We start from the raw sequence: 22,940 nt of genomic DNA, 5'->3' as shown, positions 1-22,940 counted from the left end.
AATCACAAAACATCAGGAAATAATAGCCACACACCTAAATTAAAAGTCTCGAAGAGATTTGATGCGATTCTCACTAATTTATTTTAATTTTCCAGATAGTAATTTGAGATTTTATCTATTTCTGCATTTTTTTTTTCAAAGTTTTATTTATCTATTTTGTTAAATAAATGATAGAATGTGTGGATTTCTCTGTGCCTCTTACTTGCCAATAATCTCTCATTTTTCTCACATAAAAATATTCTATAAAGAAATTTTTTAGAAACGAAAATCTCAATTAGAATTGGAGAAAAAATGAGAGACTAAATATTTTTATGCTTCTCTTCTAATTAATTGCAATTGTGCTAATAGAATCGTTCTATTTATCCACCGCGTCAAAATTCCAAATGTTTCTATTTCTCATTTTATATTTACACACAATATTTTCTCTCATTTTGCTTCATTTATTCTCTTTTCTTTCTTTTCTCATTGTGAAAATTGAGCCTCATTTGAATTGTTTTTTTTTCGTCACATTGAGGTCAAAGTCAGCTCAAACATTGAATAAATTCTGCTCTATCTTATTTATTAATTTTTGTAGTTACATATTCTTGATAAGAGAGAATTTAGCTGTGCAGAACATTCTCCAGAATTTCTTCTTTTTTATCATGACTAATTTAGCAAAAAAAAAACTTAACTACAATAAATAATGGATTTTATTTTGTCGCACAAAGGAAATTCCTAAAGAATTTTCTACTTTAGAGTATTATTTTTCTTTCTTTTTTTTTAAATTTCGCCCAGAGAGGAGAAAAAGTTCACAAAAATGTTTTTTTTTATTGCTTTTAAATTGGGATTTTCGTGATGAAATTATGTGAAAATACACTGGAAGACGAAAGTTAAATATTATCTAAATTTTCTAGTCAGATTTGAAGCAAGAATATTGAAAATTTTCTTGTATTAAATGGCCAAATATTAATTAAAAAGTAGTATTTTCGCCTTAAAAATTTCTTAATAATTTTTTTAAATATAAAAATCCTTTTAAAAATAAACTTTTATCAACATAATGCATGAAAATCCCATTTTTATAACAAATTATTTGTCAAGAAAGAAAACATCTTGTTATAGAACGTTTCTGGAAATTTTCCTCCCCCACCATTTTTTAATTTTTGGTAATAATCCATCTAAAAATTTTTTAAAGTGCAGATGCATAAAGATTGTTCATTGTCTCAGCAAATGTTGTAGATGATCTTTCTTTTAGTTTTAGTAACTATTTTAGTGGAGTCGATAGAGTATTGATAAAGGAGTTTAAACTCCTTTATATTGGATTTTTTAAATCACTTAACCCTTAAACGAGATTAACTTTGGTTAATTGAGGTCGAATTCAGTGAAAATAACTTCAAAATTAAGTTCCTTTAGCTGAAATAAATAAATTTTAGAGAAAATTAATTTTTCTTTCATCATTCTAACTGATCTATTGAGATTATGTTTATCAAGAAAAAAATCGATAAGCTAACTCTCAGGAAATAATAAAAACGAAAAATTACAACCAAAGTTTTTTTTTTCACCAAAAAATTTTCTTTTTAACTCAAAGAGCTCAAAGTTATTTTCAAAAAAAAATCAACTCATTGGATAATGTTTTATCCTTAAAGGGCAAGTTAAAGGGTTAAGTAGAGGTTGAGGGAGGTAAAACCAAACAAAAAAGTTTTGTTTTCCTTCCTTTTCATACTGGAATTTATGAAATTTCATTTTAAATTTAAATAAATAAATCAAAAAGATTCTGGAAGAGTGTAAAAGAAATTAAAATAGTTACTATAGCTGCCAAAATTCACATCCACACAAGTGCAACAGCTATGATGTATCTGCAGTGCGTTAAGATCTGTGGTGCTGGTAGTTGTTGACTTCATAGATTTGCATTGAATCTATCACGCTGTTTAGGGGTGAGTACGAAAGAGCCGTTGTGTGTGACATGTGGCTGGTCAGCTTCCCACCACCGGCACTCATGTGCCCACCACCATGTGGAGCAGTCCTGGGTGGAGTAGCCTGTGCCATGGGCATGTGCGTCTGTGGTATCACTGCTTGTGGATGAATGGATATTCGTTCACTTAGCTCCTTGTCTGGCGAAACTGCCCATGGGTCCGTCACGCGGGGATCAACTGTTGCACATGCAACGCGACTTGCATCCGCAACAGCCGGTTGATCTCTTGCTGATGCACCACTGGTTGTCTTGGTGGATGCCCTTGGGGTATGTGGTATTGGTTCTGTGTCGGAATCACTCCCTGTGTCCATTAGATTTTTATCCGAACCGCCATTACTACAAAAAAAAATAAAGAGAAAATGAATTGTTTTAAAATATCTTGAAGCTGATTTTTGTATCACATAAAGACGTTTCGATAAATCAACTATCTTCTTCAGGCACTATTAATTTACTAAAATAATTAATTTTCATCCGAAAAATATTCAATTAATATTTTTTCTTAAGCTGAGTTGTAATTGGAGATTTTTTATAAAAAGTCTTTAAAATCGAAACGTCGCTATTAATTGCTCCAATTTGTAATAAATATCCCAAATTCTTGTTAGAATTTAATGATTCGAGTCTATAGATAATTTTAATTATGTCAAATGATTTTTCTTAGCACAGAGGTTGATCTCATATGATTGCTATTTCGTTGAACTTAACGTATTAAAATGTTACCACATGTGAGGTATTTTAATGGACAAATTGTTGATTGATTCTCAGCTCATTAGGGGCGTGTGGTCAGATTCAAAAAGTCACGCGAATTAATGCAAAATTTGTAGTTGAATTTATATCCTAAAAATAGCTCGGATAAATATGAATTTCTTGGCAGGGTCACTCTCCGACCATTTAATCTGCACCTGAATGTGGCAAAAAGGTGGTACAACGGAGTACAAAAGAACTCTAAGTTGATCCCAAATGGGAGTTTTTTTTTGTGCGTCTGTGTCCGGAAATTGAGATGAATTGACTCTCTGGAGGACCCTCGTATAGCATTATGCGCCTTTTTTGTGGGTGCTGCGTGAAGAGGCACATGAATGAGATTAACACCCATGCGATTGTCGTTAACATGTCAAGTGATTAGGGAAATATTTCTCCTTCTTCATTGTTGGGGAAGGAGATGCTCAAATTCTGCCAATTGCACCCCATAAATTTCACGTTATAAGCCACACGAAAAGTCAAAGACAAATTTCCAGTGGGAACAGATGCCAGGAGGAATTTATCTTTGAAGGCATTTTCTTAATTTTTCTTGTGAAAAAAAGTCTTACGACTATTTCTTTTCTTCCCTCTATATCTCTATATGGAAAAAAGGCATTTAACTAACTAATTTAAGTACAAAAATCCTTTCTTCTCTTGAAAATTGTCAGTTATAAAATATTTGTTGTTTTATGATAAATATTTTAGGATTTTTACATTTCATTTTTTTCTTTAATCGTATTTTAAAGGAAAATTAGGTTTTCAGCGTTTCCAGAGTTATTAAAATGGTGGGGATAAACAAATAGAGTTAGTCCAAAATATTCCTCAGTCAGAAATATGCAAATTTCACCACAAAAAACTAGCGAATTTCTATGGGAAAAATGTTATTAAAACTTTTTTAAAAATGGTTTTAATGACTGAAGTAAGCAGTCACGATCTTCCACAATTTGAATTGGTCAAAACGACCGAAGAAAAAAAAAAGATTTTTTATGGTAGGTAAAAACGTCATTCCCTAATTCCATGCATTTTGATCATGATCGGTCCAGCCGTTTCGTGGAAGTTCATTTGCTACATATAAAAAAGATACATATTAAGAAGAAAATAGACACCACACCACTAATTCATTACAATTTATGCAACTTATCAAAACAATTACACGAACATTCAAGAATAGTACTAATGAGCCATATTTCTTGACAATTGTATGCCCCTTTGAAATGAAAAATGTGAACGTGTCTATTAAATTTGTGTTATTTGCCCCTTCGTCACTTTGTCAATTTGTAATATGAATCGTGAAATATGCTCCCAATTCACACAACACTTTCTCACCACGGAAAACCCATCTTTTTTATCTATCCCATGAGAGTTTCCTCATTTTCCATAAGGGGGAAAATTCACATAGAAGGGCTTGTACCCATCACCAACTGAATTGCAAATTGATTGTAAGTAAGTGCTATAAGAGGAGGTGATTATATGATTATAGTATCAAGGAGATTGTGGGAAAAAAGGGTCGTATTGTGGTCTTTCTTGGAATTGATTCAGCGATAAAATATATGGACCACCGACACACTTTTTTAAACAGGATAAATCAAAATTGCAATTTAAATGCAAATTAATCACATTCCATTGCAATTAATCCCATAACAATGTTGCAAAGATTCTTTGGAGATTGTTTATAGAAATATTTTTAAGCTGCGTCTTCGAAATTTACGCCAATTCCGCGGGGGTCTTCAATTTCTGTGGCACGAGCCTTTACAAAAGGGGGCAATTGGAATCCAAAGGGCACGCCTCACTGTCGCGCCGTTGCTGATTTTCTTTCTTCTTCAAGAAGACTAAACACTTTATCTTTCTGCTGAGTTCAGTAATATATTTTGGAACGTACAACAAGATTCTAAAAGAGGCAAATATATGGGGAAAATGAAGCATTAGAATTTTTTTTGAATATTTAGAATATAGCTCTTGAGAAAAATATAAAAAATTCAACCCTTGTTACACTGATTCTTGAAGTATACGATATTTCAAAACTCAAAGTTTGATCTTAATTTTGTCTCAAAAAGAAAATGTTTTTTCCAAATTTTCTTTAGGATAACTAATTAACATTAAACTTAAGTTAAATGAATTTTATTTTGTCACGATTAAAAATAACGAATTGGCCACGATGGCTACCAAAATTCTACAAGATACCAAGATAAGCTCGCAAAAAAGATAAGGGTATGTTTTTCACGAGTTTTCATCTTAAAAAAACTTTCTCAAACTCAACAAAATTCTAAAATATTTGAACGATTTTTTTTTGCAAAAACTCCAGTTGCTTGCCCCTTAGAGGCACCGGCGGGGCACCGCAGAAGCGCCAAATAGTAACTATAATAAAGAAAGGATTTCGTGTCTGTACAGCTATACAAATCTACACCGTTTGACCGATCGTGATGAAATTTGGTACAGAGACTCCTTATATCAGGCGCTTTCGAATGGCCGTATTCATTTTCCCCCCAAAGCCCCCCTTCAGGTAGCCCCCATATAAAAGTCATGCATTTTTTGCAAATTTTTGAATTTCGCGCCCGATATGTTGTATGAAAATGATTTCTTCTCTTTGCAAATTTTTTCTTTTGGGATCGATAAGTGGCCCAAATCTGCCTTTAAACCATCATAATTTATTTTCTCTCTGAAATTTGCGCGAAGCGCAACAAATCCCCGCGAAGCGGGGCGAGGTAAATTGGAGCGAAGCGACAATTTACCTCGTAGTAACTATATCGTTTGGCAAATTCCAACACGTTCAACTGGAGAGGATTCTGTGGTGGAGAACCATGTGATGGGGCAGGAGAGGAAAATGATAAAGAAATTGAATAATGATGACAGTAGCATAAATTATCGGGCGCGACTAATAGAGAAAAGTGTTTGGTGTTGCGCTTTTTTGTTGAAGCCACCAAAATTGTGAGGCGTTTTTTTTTACTTGCTCAAACTGACTCACTCCAGAGATTAATCAGCTCAGCTGGTCTGGCCTCTGAAAGATGGATCAGTGGATATTTTTCGTTGTGATAAAATTTATGATTCTGGTAAAACATAAGACAATTTTTCCCTTTAGTGATCAATTTATTTTCCATAGCATTTGGAAAATTCTCTGCCATTTTGGAAGAAAGAAAAGGATTTTTCATCCTTCTGCGCCCTCCCCCTTTGAGGGGAGACAAAAAAGAACAACCCATCGCGTCTGTTTATCTTGCGATGGATGAAGAAAGACGATAAATTTTGTGCCTGCGCGTCTCTAACTTGGACGGATGTACCGAGTGATATTTGATATGCCATTAATGCCAGGAATTGGATGGCTGTACTTGGAGAACACAACAAAACGTCCCAACTTGTTTGCCTCTCCCTCTTGCGCCAGTCTTCTTCTCATACCAACCAAGCGCGCGTTTTTGGTTCAGGAATTGTGTATCAGCTCATGGGGAGTCCCTTCCAGGTTTCTCCTTACCATCTTCTTCTGACCATATATTGTCAATCAAGCGGAGAATGTGCCAAATCCTATTTTTGTAATGATTAGGAAAATTTTGAAATTTTCTTTAAAAAAATGGAGGTCTCTGACTTATTTCGCAAAGGCAACAACAGAGCTTGATAAAAGTTTCGATAAATCGAAAAGTTATTGATTTTACAGTTCCTTTCCAAAAAATAACTCTAATTGGTCCACATATTGATTTTCTTTCTTAAAATTTCTTAAAGTTTTCCTGATGTACTTGATTAATTCAAAAAGGTATTCAACATTTAAAAGTTTTTGCGAATACCGTGACCCACCGTGATCAATTACAGTACCTCAAAAATACACAGGGGCTTCGAAAAAATATGTCGTCTGGAAAAATTGATTGAGGAAAATTTTTTGGTGATTTTTTTTTCTTGAAAACATACATTTATCCCCTTTACAAATCTTTCAGAATGACCAAAATTGGATGAGAGGTTGATTTTTTTTTATATTCCATGGCTTTTTGCAAGAGTTAACTAGATGCGATTAACAAAAATTATCCCAATTGGTCGATTTTGACTGTTCATTTTAGAAAAAAAAAGTTGTTTTAAGAAAATAATTTTCAAAGATTGAGATTAGGATCTTAGATCATACAAAATCGTATTTTTATTTAAAAAAAAAGCCCTAAAATTCGATTAATGTGAACGATTTATTATTAGAAGATTATACGATGTATACCATATTAAGCTTTTTACATTTGATTTTATAGTTTTTGCTCAATTATATTAATTTTTTGTTATTACGTTGTTTTTTCGAATGTTGTCGTTTTTATAATGATTAAAATTCTACTTGTCGAAAGATCGAGCTCAAACATGGTATGAGCATGAATTATTTTAATGCAAATTTTAGTCTAAAATTTTTTTCTTGGCGTTTAACTAAAAACCTAAAATGTCTAGAGTTTTGTTTATCCAAAACTCTTTGCTATTTGGCCTGAAAACTCATTTTCTTCAAGAAATTCTCTAGAATTTCACGAATTTTCTACGCATTATTGTAATCTCTAAAGAAATTTTAATTTTATTTTTAAAGAAGAATGCTTAACTTAATTTAAAAAAATTAATTTATATGAACAACACAATATTGCTACATTCTATTACAAGCTCTATTCATATGTCTTGTCTTGGATCTTGTCTCCAAGTCTTTTAAACTTTCCAACCCATAGTGGTGGCTATGGGAAGCCGAAGAAACGGGCGTCAAAACAGCCCAGGTATCCGACGGGGGGGCTTTGTAAGACGGGAGGGCCTCCGGTGAGGAGCGACTGACCAGCAAGGTGGTCCACGTGTTTGTTCACATGGAAATATCGTGCGAGAGAGGTACAGAAGAAGACGAAGAAAAAAACGAGGTCGCACTTTGTGGGATTCACGCCTCGTCACACCGGATGTTTGAGGGAAATTTTTCGCTCTCCGCACCGTTTTGGTTTCTCCACCAGAGGGATTGTGGCAATTTATTTCCGGGGGGGAGATAAAGGGCGGGAGGTGGCGATGTGGTGCCACCTCTTGGGAAAATTATTTTTTGGAATTTTGCGCTTATCCTGGCCCTGTGGTCAGGAGATTTTTATTATATGTAGTATGATGCTTTGGGGTGCGGAATGCAGAAGGGCCGGGAGATGTGTGTACGAGAGGGCTGCCAGGGCGATGGATGAGCAGGCAAAAGGCGCAATTCCCTGTGCGCCACGCAAATAAACAAGAGAAACGAAGCTACTCACACAAAGAGGCACCATATTGCGGCTGAAATTTGATACTTTTGTTTGGCATCTCACTCTCCGGCGTATTTTCTCATTTGGAAATATTCTCCCTCTGTGTTGGTGCGTATACTCAATGGCAGGGAGTCCCGCATATAGCCCTTCCACACAATTTTATATATATTTATACCTAACTACATAATGTATGAAAAAGTCCATCAACTGAAAATCATACAATTCATTAAAGATTTTTGGCCCTGAGAATTTCTATATACATAATTTCTAGCTATAAAATTAAATATGGCGCCCAAGAAGAGTAACCCAAAAATTGGTAGCTTCATGCATCACCAAACTCCAAGGATTCAGATACGGAGGAGAGCAACATCAATGAATCCCGAATGGATTTTTATCGCATCCCATCTCATTGCCCAAATCTCCATTGGCTATCTTCTTCATTTTTTTTCTTCTTCTCAACACAGCACTTCACTGAGGATTAGCTCTTCTCCCCGTTTCTTGGATTAATTTTTAAAGAACATCTTCTAATCTCTCGTCATGATGTTTTCATTTTCAGGTTGTTTTGTCTTCGGGGATTCTCTCAACGTACACACAAAAAAAAATCCCCAAAGGGGCTAATCGTTTTTGCAAAAGTATGATCCCTTAAGTGGATTAAAGATGCGTGTTTTGTAAATATATTTTAGGGAATAAAAAAGGATTTCATAAGGATATTTTTGGATATATTGTTAATATGAGGAACTTTTAATATTCGGTTTAAATTAAAGGACTAAAGGACTCTGTAAAGGAGTTTATTTATCGGTACATGAACCAAATCTTCGATCAAAAAAGGAACAAGAAATCGCAAAAAAGACATTTTTTCCAATAGGATCAGCTTCCAAACTCCAACATACAATTTCCCAAAATTCGGCAAAAAGTGCTTCAAAATTCAAACAATGACGTCACTGTGATTGTCTATTTAAAATCATGAAGCATTCTGTTTGGATAATTAATCGAAAAACATAATAGTGACGTCATTATTTGCATTTTTGAGCAAATATTTGCTGATCTTTTTTTTTAAAATGATTCCTGTGGAAAATTGGAAGTCTCCTTTGTGATTTCTTATTCTCTTCTAATACTTGCTCGTGTCATGATTATTTCCTATAAGTTCTGAGAAATAAACTCGTCTCTTTTAAATTACCGAACAATTTATGTAACACATTTATCCCCAATCTGCCATATAATACCTTTATTTTCTATCCTATTATTTTAGTTTATTAAATTATTTTTTAAAGCAATAATGCATTGAATAATTACTATGAATACCCCCTCTCGTGTAGAATCTTTCGGGTCTTATGAAACTTTGGGGATCTTTCAGCAATTCTTTCGTTGTTGCTTTTGAGTTACACTGAGCTCAATCAGGAACTTGATGGGGCATCAACAATCAAGAATAAAAGTAAAAGAAAAACTCATATGGGTGACGATTTGGGCCCCTGAAAGACGCCTTTCGCCTCTTTGGTGTCGCCCCCAAACACGAAAAGGTCAGGGACGAGTTGTGCCATGAAGCGTAAATTTTGAGGATTTCATTCGTCACTTCCACCGCACTTGAGGGACTTCTTCGAGAGGAGTTTTGGAAGGAGAGTCTGGGAAAATTGTGACCTAGAAAATTGCAAAGGAAGCCCACATGTGTGCCTTCTGTGTGGGTCACAAAATGTGCCTCATCAACTTGAGAAGGGATTTTTTTCCGCCGTAAATGCTCCCACAGCAGAAATGTTTGTCCAGGGCGACAAGAGGCATCTTCAAAAAAGGGGTTTATTTGCTTCTTTTTTTCGTATATAGGAATAAAAATAAAATGTCCTCATAATGGCATATTTAAGACAAATAAATCCACATCTGTGGAGAACGTGAAGAGGAAGTTTTAGAAGTTCGTTGTGGCAAAAATTGTGGCAATTCAGAGAAATTATTCTTCATGCGGTGAAACTATTTTGAATCTATAATGTTCTATTTTCTTCATAGCTTGGGCTTTTTTCTGTCCTCAGTGTCACAGAGAATCTTGAAGAAGTTTTTTCTTCCAAACCCCGAGGAGGGTATTTCGAAGAAGATGAAACGAATATTTTTCAATATGTGGTCAGAGAGATTCACGAGCTCAATCGTGTAAAAAAAAAGAACCATAAAAACGCGTGAAGAGATTTTTAACCCCTTCCATAAAGGGGTTGTTAATTAATAAAATTAGGGACGATTTTTTTCAGTTGTGTGAATGATCAGAAAATGTATTAATTAAAACACTAAAAAAAAATAAATCAAAAATTGAAGAAAGAGTTTGGCATTTTCTGTTGGTTGAGTATTTGCTAGAACCAAACACCTATATTTAAATTAAAGAATTAAAAATATATCCAGATCTCTACAGAACTGCTAATAGATTACGTGTTGGGAATAAATTGATTAATTCTCAGCAATTAAATGCCCCTTGCTATGAAAACATAGGAAAATATACATAAAGTTATTCCTCAAATAAATATGTATAAACGAGAGGGAAATGGTCAAAAAGTTTTCTTAAAGAAATTAAACATTAATTGGTAATATTTTTTGAAACTCACTCTTTGTGTTCAGCAGCTCGGTCTCTCTGTCGACGATTTTTGAACCAATTCGACACCTGAAAAATACATTAAACCATTTAATCATTAATCCAATATGTTATTCAATTGATTTCCATGGGTTTCCTCATGTTCGACAGGTGAAAACTTTTGGGATTTTTATTGAAGCCATGGCATATTTATTTTACTTAAACTAACAAAAGAATAATTTGCCAAAAGCTCTGTTATCGCTTTAGAAAAAAAAAACACATTTTAATAACGATGCAAAAGTATTGGATTTACCTCAATTAAATACTTAAGAAAATGCAATGAGAACAAATATCTCAAATGGTATAATAAAAGAAAAATTACGTGCTAACCTGTGTTGTTGTAAGTCCTGTAATCTCACTCAAACTTCTTTTATCACGTGGTGAGGGATATGGATTCTGTGCGTACCAATCCCTTAAAACAGATCTTGATTTTTCCTACAAATAAACACAAATTTATTTTAAAAAAAGTGAAAGGAAGTGAATCCTGCAGAAATGTACCTTAAAACAGTAACTTGTCTCCTCGCCATCCCAAATTGTGCGCGGGAGCGGAAATTTCCTCCGGACGCGGTACTTTCCAACAGCACCTAGAGGTCTTCCGCGCAGTTTTTCGGCTTCCACATAATGTGCTACATTAGAGAGGGATGGAAAGGGGGAATGAAAATTGAAGGGGCGTGATGGAGAGAATTTAGGCATTTTACACGTGGTGGGTTACCTTTGAGCCAGAGAGCCTGCAATTTGGCGTGATTGTGGGGTGAGAATTGGTTGTGCTCGAGCAATCGATAGAGCTCCTTGAATTGCCCTCGATGGAAGGCAACAACAGCCTTCGCCTTCAGCACAGACTCATTCAATTGCAATTTATCACATTGTGGTAGCGACCAGAGGAATCGGCCTAGTCGCTCTATCTGACCAGATTGTTGGAGGACCTGTGGTGAAGAAGGCAGAAATACTATAATATCGTTGTTTAAATGGAATCTTTGGCATAAAATGTTATTTGATATCAGGTATTTGTTAATAATAAAATTTTATTTGAAAGGATTTTATTTTAAAACTGAATATAATTTAAACTTCAAAAGAGTAATTTAAGCAACTTCTAAAGAAAAAAAATAGGCTCTAAAACAGAAATTAAAACCACAACAAAACTGTAAAAATTAAGAATAACTTAGGAAATAACTGAAGGTCAATGTAGAACCTATATTAGATTTAAGACTTAGGTCTCGTTTAGAGTTTAAATTGTAAATGAAGGTTTCCAAATAAAATTCCGAGGAATTTAAGAATATTCTATACCTTGAAAAATTCCCTAAAGGCGAGACTACGGCTTTAAAATTTGTTATCAAAAGATTTAACAAGGAAATAATCTCTTTAAAGGATTTAGAAAAAAAATTAAAAAAGGTTCAATCAACAAGTATCAGAATCAGAGTAATGTCAAAAAAAAATTTAAATATAGGCTATTTTGTACAACATATTTTATGTTTTTTTTTTATAAAAATAGCATATAAAAACAAAAAACAAAAATAAAAGTTGAAATTTTTTTTTTCTAATTATCTTCTGTTAAACGTGGATGAGAAAACTCCCACAAATATTTTAAGAACTGTGAAAGATTTCTAAGACACTGGGTTGTATTCTGCGACCAATAAATCCTTGAAATTTTAGAACATATTCTTGTACAGGATCCAAATGTATCTTAATTTTCTTAGGTTCAATGATCTAATTTTTATTTTATTTTTAAACTAACATTTTACATCAGTTCTGAAGTCGTTTACCTATATATTTTTAGAAGGACTTCAATTCTAATTCAACCAGCTAAATTAATAATATTTATCTTCTTATTTTTAAACCTAAATTAGAATATTTAATGTTAATGACATCTTCAATGTATAATTGGAATTTCGTGAACAAAAAGCAAAATTGTATAGGAATATTTTTGTATGATCGAAGTATATGGTTAAACGTATTGAAGATTTAAAATCAGTTGTATACACAAAAAGTGTTGTAACGCCGAAGTATATCTTAAAAACGTAATAAAAGTTATACGCGCCTAATTAGGATGTATTTGATAAAATTTAGATCCTATTATCCATCCATTTTTAACAGATAAAGAAGATAAAGAAATTGTAATACAATTTTATTTATATAAATAAAATAAATAAAGTAATGACAGCTAAAATGAGATTTATAAATTTTTAAAAAGATTTTTAGTTTCATCATCAATGAGTGAAAATATATTTTACTGGCTACAAAGATAAACATTGTAACAATAACTTTTTTGAGCATATCAATGAATCCTTTAATTAGAAAATTCGTTTATAGCATTTTATTGTTGTTGCTACTATTATATCTCTTATTATGCAAGTAAAACTCATAAGAAATTGTCTAAGAACACTTACTTCACAAACACACGCCACTTGTTCCTGTGTAAATCCGAAACTGGGCAGGGACTCCCGTCCTGTACTCGTTGGCGATCCATTCTGACCACCGCGCAATTCCAGGCCGGCGGCATTGCCATTGTTGTGGCCAGGTGGTGTATTCCCCACGGTATTTGGGGGTGCCAAAGTGGGGCTATGGTACGGTGGTGTCTGTCTTGTTGTTATCGCACTTGTGGCCGATGAGAGGTCATAGTAATCCGTCGCTTGATGCTGTAGCATCTTCCGAGGATCACTTTCTCACTCTTATTTTGTTTTTGCACTTTGTCCTTCTCACTGGAATTTCTTCCTTCTTCACAATTTTTATCTTTTCACTTTCACTTCATTTTTTTTCCTCATATGCAATTGATTATCTCTTCAATGTCTTTTTTGTCTCATTTTTATTTTTTAGAATTTGTGCAAAAAAATCGTTGCAAAATTCTTGCAGTTTTGCCGAAATTGCTTTGAGTTTGGAATTCCATCCTCCTAAGTATTTTCTTTCATGTGGATCATAGAAAAAGAGCGTATTTGAGAAATGATTACAAATATTCGCCTTGGTGGTACCAAAAACGCATGTATTTGTGAATGTTAAATGGGAAAAACACTGAAAATAGATTTTCACAATTGGATGTGAGCCAACGGCATCATCATTTTCACTTTGAGATTTGCTCCGTGTGTCTGAAATAAAATCCCAATGCGTGTTTCGTAATTCTACACTCAAATTCACATCTTGTGCTTCACACGAAGAGATGCTTGTTCTTGTAAACTGAGAGATGGAAAATGCTCCCCTATAGCAAATTTTCTTTTAGTAATAGATCACACGTATTTCGCATTAAAAATATTTTTAAAAAGAAAAATCCTTCATGAGGAAATTCCTTAATTTATTTCCCCTTTTTTGTGTACAAAATGTTGCAACAATTCAAGGATTTTCTTGTTATTGGATTGTGGGAAAAATCTGGAAAATATCACGGAAAAATGGGTGAGAAATTTTCTTGTTGTGTAGTGTTCTCGGGACGATTTTGTATTTTGCTAAATTGCAGAAATTTGCATCAACAAACCAAAAATAAATTCTTCACCTTTTGCACAAAATCTATTTTTTGACCTTCAACTCAATTTTCAAGTTACGCACATAAAATTTTCTTATTATTTTCACTACAAAATGAGATGTTCTTTTTTTTTTTTTAAATTAATCACTCTTTGTTTGATTTTTTTACACTCAGAAAAATCCTTCTACACCCCTTATCCTGTGTGGGGGTTGCATTCAAACACTAGTACACTAGCGCCAAAATTGTTGGTCTATTTGTAGCGGTTAAACGAACTTTCTTAGCGATCGCTAATGGAGAAAAATTTTGCAAAATTCGTATCATTTTTTATCACTCCTAAAATGTTTTATATACAAAAACCTTCACATTTACTCCAGAATTTGTGACCGACGATCTTTCTGATCTTGCCTCGCACGATTCCTCTGAGTGACTAAAAATGCCGTCTGTTTGGTTTGAATCTCTTGCTCTCAATCATCATCGTTTTCTCCTTCTTCCCAATTTGTTCTCAATGTATTTGTCTGTTTTCACAGTTCTCTTTCATAAATACTCATGAGCTAGAATGAGACCAATCCATCATATATACACATTCCTATCTTTTCCATTCAATATTCAGAGTCAAATTGTAAAATGATTTCATGTCCTTTTCCTTTAAAAAAAAATTAATTTAAATTCAATTTTTTAATTGACAGCAAATGTCAAATTCTATGAAGAAATGTCAAATTTTTGACACAACCCCTTTTAAAGGTAGAACCCTTTAATCCCTAGAATTATCTAATTCTACCCTGATAAGTCGGAAAACTTCTCACTTACCCAACTTTCCATTGCATTGTAGCTTGTATATACCTTTCATTATACATTTTTCATCCAATGGGACGGGCGAATATGTCTAAATGGAGGGCGGAGCTTGAGTGAGGGGAAAATTCTCATGCTTCCCTGTTGGATTGGTCGCACTGAATTGCGATAAGACGGTGTGGTGAATTTTTTTTTTTGCAATCTTCAGTCAATCATTGCACGTGCTCTCCATTATACATATAAAACTTTTGGGATTAATTTTTGCAGAAGAATGCCATCTCTTGAGGAAATCCCTAAACTAATATACTTTATTGTAATATTTATATGATTTTTTTTAATATTAAATTTCTCATGATTTTTCAATAAAATAAAAGAAGATTAAGGAAAATATTCAAACAAAGAAATTGTAATTGGCAATAAAGTCTTCAAGACAGCATTTGGGGTGATATATCCTGTGAAATTCTCTGTGCCACAACAAATTGATTCCATTGTTCTCTGCAATCTCAAGAGGTCACCCCTCCGAGAATATCCTAACAAGCGTCAATTGTTGAAAAATTGAGGAATTCAGCAAGACATGAGAGTGGGCTGAAAAATAAAGAGAAAAAATGGCATTAATCAATTTTTATTGCAAAATCATTTCCTTTCAATGTCCGGAAATGGCCATAGAAAATTCAAGGAGTGTTTTTTGGGCACCACCGAGTTCACTGGATGGATATTAATCAACATAAAACATAATAAATGTAATTTTTCTTCACGTTTTTTTTAAAACTTTTTTTTTCGCTTTTCTCAGCTCTAGAATGGAAATTCAAAATTCTGGTACATCCAAATCTGCATTTGTATTTCCTCTTTCATTTGTCTTTTACCCCATCAAAATCCATCCAGTAGATCGTGAGAAAAACTTACTTTTTTCTTTGACACAGTATCGTGGAAAATCACAAGATGGCGTCACACCTAAGATGGCGAAAGTAATTTTCTTATATTATTTTAAATGTGGACAAGACTAGATAAACAGGTTTAATAAAAAAATTAGCAATGGCCGCCCATTTTTTTGCATTTTGCATGAAAACTTTATTGGCAATTTTCTTTGTGATCTCAGTAGAAAATAAAGAATTGTTTTTGGTGATTTCTTATCATTTTTTAATCCCTATGAGACTGTGTTAGTCAAAATTGTTTTCTTGAATCAGGGACTTGCTCCATATTAAGTGCATAAGGTCCTTTGAACACATCCTTACTGAAGTTTCAAATGAATGAAAAATTTTAAAATTTTAAATTATTTTAAAATATATGAATTAGTGTACAATAAAGTATTATTTATAGAGAATCTTGCGCAATTATGTTTTATTGATATACAATAGGCGATAGGCGATAAAAAAAAATCAGTGACCCCTTTTGCAACTTCCCCCGGAAGGCGTGAAAGGCATAAAAAAAGGGAAAGGCGCTCAAATATGAAAATTTATTGCCGTGAAATATCCATGGCGTTTGAGATAATCGTGGCAATTATTATCAATTTTCAATTAGACGTTCCAACACACGGCATGGGACGGACATTATATTCAATTGATGCCCAATTCACAACTTTTGCTTCTCAATATTGAAAATAAATCATTCAATTTGCCCGGTTCGTGCAACATTCTCGCACTCTAGAGTCCCCCCATGTTTCATTTATTCACTGGCTGGCCACAAAGTGTTAGAGAGCACACTTTTTGATTTACTAACGCATAATTGGTGGTTATCAAAAGTGGATGAATTAAATTATAGCCATCAGACGTCCCCTTTGTGCTGCAATATGATTTGTGCGAAATTTATTTAAATTACCCTGTTGGTGGGGAATTTTACACTCTATGCACATGCCTAGAGGAGGTGAAGAAAATTACTTTTGGATTTTCCTTGCGTGAAAATTCACACCTTTTCGGAAATTTCTTTTTCCTTGCCTATAAGATTTAGATAGGGAAAGGTAAATGTTTTTCCAAGTTAGAATAAAATTGAGAAAAGCCAGGCGTCTCGTGAGACTTGTACCGATTAACTGGCATTGAAGTGAAAATACTTTGGGATTTTCAATTTTGTTATTATTTATGATGTTGATCGTGTTCAAAACATACGAGACCTTATCATCGAGACATATTTGGGTATGGAGGAGTACGTGTGTGGCAGTTGTACGATAAACAATTGATTTGAATCTCGGCTTTACTGATAGCGCCACACTTAAGTAGGTACGCGTCTAACGCTGTAAATCATTGCGAATTTCTTACGGATTTTCCCCTCATGCTTATCTGACTATCCCTCGGAGGCTATGAAGTTAAGGTTTGCATGTACATCTTTTTAGGGTCATAGGGACTTGTTATTCCTAGCATGAAGGTCGTAAGAAAATTTCGTAAATACTAAAACATCGAAAAATCATCTAAATGTAAAATGGATGATCAGCATTGCTTGCTCTGCCATCTAGTTTTCCCCCACTAGAAATGTACCTTAATATTCTATTGAATACCCCAAAAACGGGGGCCTGCAGGGACAAAAAAACATGCATCAGGGAAGAGCGATGAGGCCCTAAATTATGCAATGCGATAAATGTGGTTTTGTGAAGAATCAGAAAACAACTGATACGTGATTACAATATTTTGTTTGAGGTATATAAAGGCTTCCTGGTGCTAGAATCTACAGTCACTTACAGTGAAGATTTTGTGGTTAAAATGTTCAAACTTTTCGTTTTCCTAACCCTTGCCACTGTGGCACTCAGCGAGGGTAAGTTTGTTACAATAAATTCTAAGAGAAGTCTTGCAGAACTTGTAACGTCAACTTTGAATAAGGTTGTTCCTCTTACAAGATTGGTAAGACTTCTTCGGTAGAATTACTGCCTAAGTCTTAAAAATCTAGTTTTAGAAGCTAGGTTCCTAAAACTTACTTTGTTTCTCGACAGATCTTCCAACTCCCCATGACTTCATCAACGCCATCCATGACTTGGAGGCTGGAAACTTCGTTGAGTACACGGATAGTGACAAGGGCAACTTTGTGGTGGGAGGTAGTACAGCTTCTGTTGGCCAGTTCCCATACCAGGCTTCCCTGAGGAGTTCCGCCAATGCTCACTTCTGCGGTGGTATCCTCGCCAACAACCGCTGGGTTGTTTCTGCTGCTCACTGTACTGTTGGCCGCAGTCTTGCCAATACCAGAGTTATTCTCGGAGCTCACTCCAGGACAACTGGTGGAACTAACTTCGCCTCCGGCCGCATTGTGAACCATCCCAACTACAATGCTAACACCATTGCTAATGACGTCTCCGTCGTTCAGACTACTGCTAATATTGGACAAACCAACACAATTCGCCCAATTGCTCTCGGATCTGCCCATGTCGGTGGAGGCGTCACTGCCGTTCTCTCCGGATGGGGTCTTACCTCCAGTCCTGGAAGTTTGGCTGCTAACCTTCAGTTCCTTTCTAAGCAGACACTGACCAATGCTAACTGCCAGAACCGCGTTGGTGGAAATGGAAACCTCATCTTTGCCCACAAGATTTGCGCTGGTGGCCAGGTTGGACGTGGTGCTTGCTCTGGTGACTCTGGTGGCCCACTTGCTGTTGGCAACACCGCCATTGGAATTGTCTCCTGGGGTATCCCATGCGCTCGTGGCTTCGCTGATGTCTACGATCGTGTCTCCAGCCACAGGAACTGGATCTTTGGACATTTCTAAGTATCTTCTTCTTGCTCTTCTGACTCTATGTTCCCTGCAAACGTATGTTTCTAAATATATGCTTCTAAACTGCTAAACTTTTGCTTTTTTGCTATTGTAGTTTTACAATGAATCAAATAATTAGTGGTCCTCTTTTATGCCCTCGTTTACATTGCGCTAAAACAGATTTTTTTTTTTAAATTTTGAAACCTACATAAGATTTTGAACCGTAAAGGTAATATTGCTATATCGGTATGCCCCTTTGCGAAATTTTGAGCTGACAACAAAGATGTATTATGGCGAGCCCCTACGCGGTCCCTAATGCTGCTGAAGTGAGACTATCGTACGAATTGTTGATGGCATGATAAAAAAAATTGATAACTTTATCCCAGTGAATCCTTAAGTGATTGATAAGAAAAGATTAGAAAGGTGAAAAGTGGTATAAATACACCATGGCGCTAGAATGGAAAGCAATTGAAGTGAAGAATTCGTGCTAACAATGTTCAAATTTTTCGTTTTCCTAACCCTTGCCACTGTGGCACTCAGTGAGGGTAAGTTAGACTTAAAACCTCCAAAACCTAGGTTGAATATTAAGTTTTAACAATTACTTCATATTGGCAGAACTCCCAACTCCTCATGACTTCGTCAATGCCATCCACGATCTGGAGGCTGGACGCTTCGTTGAGTACACGGATAGCGACAAGGGCAACTTTGTAGTTGGTGGCAGCACTGCCTCCGTCGGCCAGTTCCCATACCAAGCTTCCTTGAGGAGCTCCGGAAACGCTCACTTCTGCGGTGGTATCCTCGCCAACAACCGCTGGGTGGTTTCTGCTGCTCACTGCACCATTGGGCGCAGTCTTGCAAACACCAGAGTTATCCTTGGTGCTCACTCCAGGACAACTGGTGGAACTAACTTCGCCTCCGGCCGCATTGTGAACCATCCTAGCTACAATTCCAACACTCTGGCTAATGATGTCTCCGTCGTTCAGACTACAGCTAACATTGGACAAACCAACACAATTCGCCCAATTGCTCTCGGATCTGCCCATGTTGGTGGAGGCGTCAATGCCGTTCTCTCCGGATGGGGTCTTACCTCCAGCCCTGGAAGCTTGGCTGCTAACCTTCAATTCCTTACTAAGCAGACACTGACCAATGCTAACTGCCAGAACCGCGTTGGTGGAAACGGAAATATGGTCTTCGCTCATAAGATTTGCGCTGGTGGCCAGGTTGGACGTGGTGCTTGCTCTGGTGACTCTGGTGGCCCACTTGCTGTTGGTAACACCGCCATTGGAATCGTCTCCTGGGGTATCCCATGCGCTCGTGGCTTCGCTGATGTCTACGATCGTGTCTCCAGCCACAGGAACTGGATCATTGGATTCTTCTAAATATCTTACACTGTCTACTTTGATCAATGATATTATTCCGAAAATATATTGAGAGTTTTTAAATGCTAATAGATATTTTTGCTTCACTATTATGTTTAAGAATTTGAAGTTGTTCCTTGTTTCCTTGGATCGGTACCTCATGAAGATATTTGCATTTATCTCAATCCTCTTCTTTCACTCTGACAAGGTATACTCTCAAATATTAATGCGTTGTATTTTGCGTTTATTGTTATTAAGAATTGTTTTTTCTAAAAACTTCTAGAATTTGCTAGTTCCCAGTGTGTTAAGGCCACTTATTTCCTTAGTTTACGTCGTTTTAATCGACAACATTAGCTGAATGATTATGACTTGTAATAGTCTACTAGATTACATACTTATTTTTAACACTATACGTATAAACTCTAATATAATATTTTAATGTATACCTATTTCTAATTAAATGCATTTAATGCATTTTTAGAATATGGTTATGTTTTTTCATATAAAGTTCTCTTAAAAAACTTTTTATGATTAGTGTCATATTAAATTTTTATGTACATTTTGATACCAAAACATACTTAAATTAAAGTATGAAGTCTCTGAATAATGATAATGTCCTGTTAAGATTAAAAAACTATATTTCCTAAAAATCAGCATTGTCTGATCATTTTTCATTGCTTGTGCATAATAATTGTCTTGATTTCATTATAACGCCGCGTCCAACTAACCGTTCCTAACTCCATCTGTTGTCTTTATCTTGCTTCATAGATTCGCAATGTTATCATTATTTGACTTCTTTATTATGTGATCTGAGAAAAGGATAGTGACGTACCCCAGCGAAGCTCGAGAACACACCTTTGCTGACGTAAGTTGTTTAAGCTTTCTCAAACTTATCATTACATACGATTGTAAGTAGCCTTCACCGTCTTCCCAATGTATAGTCCAAGAGCGTAATCTTGTACATAGAGTTTTGGGGAATTCAGAAAGCAATAAAGTTTACCGATACGCATAACAATGACAGAACTTTAGTCTCTATATAATACCATATGACTGATAACATGCTGTTTAAGTGGCATAGTGTGGAGTATAAAAGTGGCTGTGATTCCAGCATCTGAATTACTAGAAGTGCAGACTTTGTGGTAAAAATGTTCAAGCTTTTCGTTTTCGTGACCCTTGCCACTTTGGCACTCAGCGAGGGTAAGTTTGTTACAATAAATTCTAGGAGAAGTCATGCAAATCTTGTAGCGTCAACTTTGAATAAGGTTGTTCTTGTTACAAGATTGGTAAAACTGCTCTGTTAGAATTTCTTCCTAAGTCTTAGAAATCTAGTTTTAGAAGCTAGGTTCCTAAAACTTACCTTGTTTCTCGACAGATCTTCCAACTCCTCATGACTTCATCAACGCCATCCATGATTTGGAGGCTGGACGCTTCGTTGAGTACACGGACAGCGACAAGGGCAACTTTGTTGTTGGTGGCAGCACTGCCTCCGTTGGCCAGTTCCCATACCAGGCTTCCCTGAGGAGTTCCGCCAATGCTCACTTCTGCGGTGGTATCCTCGCCAACAACCGCTGGGTTGTTTCTGCTGCTCACTGCACTGTTGGACGTACTCTTGCCAACACCAGAATCATCCTTGGAGCTCACTCCAGGACTACTGGTGGAACCAACTTCGCCACTGGCCGCATTGTCAACCATCCTAGCTACAACTCCAACACCATTGCCAACGATGTCTCTGTTCTCCAGACCTCTGCCAATATTGGTTTCACCAATGTTATCCAGCCAATTGCCCTTGGATCCGCCAATGTTGGTGGTGGTGTCACCGCTGTTCTTTCTGGATGGGGTCTTACCTCCAGCCCTGGAAGCTTGGCTGCTAACCTTCAGTTCCTCCACAAGCAGACAATGACCAATGCCAACTGCCAAGGCCGCGTCGGTGGAAATGGAAACCTCATCTTTGCCCACAAGATCTGCGCCGGAGGTGTCACTGGACAGGGTGCCTGCTCTGGAGACTCTGGTGGCCCACTTGCTGCTGGTGGCTCTGCCATTGGTATTGTTTCCTGGGGTATCCCATGCGCTCGTGGCTTCGCTGATGTCTACGATCGTGTTTCCAGCCACAGGAACTGGATCATTGGACACTTCTAAGAACCTTCGACTTGCTCTCCTAATGCCAATTTTAATTAACAAGCAAAATATAAGCATTTGATCTTGCTAAATCGTTCTTTTTATCAGTACTTCAATTTTGTTTTAACTGGCTCTATCAGGTTAAGAATTCGTCTACTACCTAGAAAAACGTTGCAAAGATAGTATTGCGATTCAACAATTATGTCTAATTGGTGACTGAACTGTCACTTTTGACAAGATTGTTTATTTTCAATTTTTTTTTAAACTTACACCGTTAATTTTTATTATCCATTTACAAAAATTACGTCACATGAGGTTCAAACATCTTCTTGTATCTTATCCTAAAACCGTTCTTAAGTTTTATTGCATGCATTCGCGAAGGAATTCAATTAGGGAATTACCTATCACCTGCTTTAAGAAGAATGGTTTTCTGATAGAGAACACGTTATCTGAAACTTCTCTTATTGTGATTTTGATATCAATTTGATTGATTAGCCCCTTCGTCAGGGGTCGCAATAAGAGTGTACGTAAAGTGATATCATCTGCAATTTAGTATTGCTTCAGTTTATCTGTAAACTTCTTAAGAAGGATTTGTTGTGGTTCGAGGAAGTGATTGTTTCGTAGAATTCTCAATTTCAGTGATTAGACTATCGCGATTTTTGATAACTTCAAGTGCGTTTCATCTACGAAGGTTACAAAGGTAAGCGTGACCACTCTACAAGTGGACCATTTTATCATTTGAAATGGGTTTTTCGCCATTGTGTTTTCGCACTTGATTGAAATCTGATCATACAATCTCCGTATTCAATGTTTCTTAAGTAAAATGTATTTTATATAATACTAAATGAAGCTAAATTAATTACTTACATTATTATACTTCAAAATTATTTAAATTTTTTCTTTTGCCTCGCTTAACATTTGGAGGATCGAAGTTTCTAACCTCAAAACTTTTACCTTGATTTTCTTTCAACAGAAAATGTTTTTCCAAGTTTTCTTTCGGCGAATTAGAAGTAATTGAACTTCCCTACATACAAACATAGACCTTTCCTCCTTTTAACCTCTAAACTTTTACGCCAGACTCACTTTATTTCCT

The 22,940-nt window shown here is 35.6% G+C and overlaps 4 protein-coding genes across 8 annotated transcripts; 3 read left to right on the top strand and 1 right to left on the bottom strand.

Annotated features, from left to right (window-relative positions):
• Positions 1 to 57: 57 nt before the first annotated feature.
• On the bottom strand, positions 58 to 14,351 carry LOC129795129 (homeobox protein six1). Of its 5 annotated transcripts, none has more exons than XM_055836176.1 (7): positions 13,935 to 14,351; positions 12,862 to 13,373; positions 11,190 to 11,400; positions 10,976 to 11,103; positions 10,808 to 10,912; positions 10,452 to 10,507; positions 58 to 2,284 (listed from the first exon to the last, which is right to left on the bottom strand). In XM_055836176.1, the coding sequence occupies exons 2-7, from the start codon at positions 13,117 to 13,119 to the stop codon at positions 1,843 to 1,845; spliced, it is 1,200 nt and encodes a 399-aa protein (XP_055692151.1). In that variant the 5' UTR covers positions 13,120 to 13,373; positions 13,935 to 14,351; the 3' UTR covers positions 58 to 1,842. The 5 variants fall into 5 exon arrangements, with proteins under 5 accessions (XP_055692151.1, XP_055692149.1, XP_055692153.1 ...); XM_055836174.1 differs by having other exon boundaries at positions 13,953 to 14,351; XM_055836178.1 differs by having other exon boundaries at positions 14,280 to 14,351.
• Positions 14,352 to 17,233: 2,882 nt separating this feature from the next.
• On the top strand, positions 17,234 to 18,466 carry LOC129795125 (trypsin alpha-3-like). Its single transcript, XM_055836169.1, has 2 exons — positions 17,234 to 17,450; positions 17,626 to 18,466. Exons 1-2 carry the CDS (start codon positions 17,399 to 17,401, stop codon positions 18,387 to 18,389), a joined length of 816 nt encoding a protein of 271 aa, XP_055692144.1. The 5' UTR covers positions 17,234 to 17,398; the 3' UTR covers positions 18,390 to 18,466.
• A 218-nt stretch (positions 18,467 to 18,684) lies between these two features.
• LOC129795124 (trypsin alpha-3-like) lies at positions 18,685 to 19,822 on the top strand. The gene is made up of 2 exons (XM_055836168.1): positions 18,685 to 18,919; positions 18,990 to 19,822. The coding sequence occupies exons 1-2, from the start codon at positions 18,868 to 18,870 to the stop codon at positions 19,751 to 19,753; spliced, it is 816 nt and encodes a 271-aa protein (XP_055692143.1). The 5' UTR covers positions 18,685 to 18,867; the 3' UTR covers positions 19,754 to 19,822.
• Positions 19,823 to 20,554: 732 nt separating this feature from the next.
• On the top strand, positions 20,555 to 21,939 carry LOC129795126 (trypsin alpha-3-like). Its single transcript, XM_055836170.1, has 2 exons — positions 20,555 to 20,929; positions 21,105 to 21,939. Exons 1-2 carry the CDS (start codon positions 20,878 to 20,880, stop codon positions 21,866 to 21,868), a joined length of 816 nt encoding a protein of 271 aa, XP_055692145.1. The 5' UTR covers positions 20,555 to 20,877; the 3' UTR covers positions 21,869 to 21,939.
• Positions 21,940 to 22,940: the final 1,001 nt, after the last annotated feature.

The sequence above is a fragment of the Lutzomyia longipalpis genome, chromosome 4, assembly GCF_024334085.1.
Source record: "Lutzomyia longipalpis isolate SR_M1_2022 chromosome 4, ASM2433408v1".
NCBI lineage: Eukaryota > Metazoa > Arthropoda > Insecta > Diptera > Psychodidae > Lutzomyia > Lutzomyia longipalpis.
The sequence above is the reverse complement of the archived record's forward strand: the minus strand, read 5'-3'. Positions and strand labels throughout refer to the sequence as shown.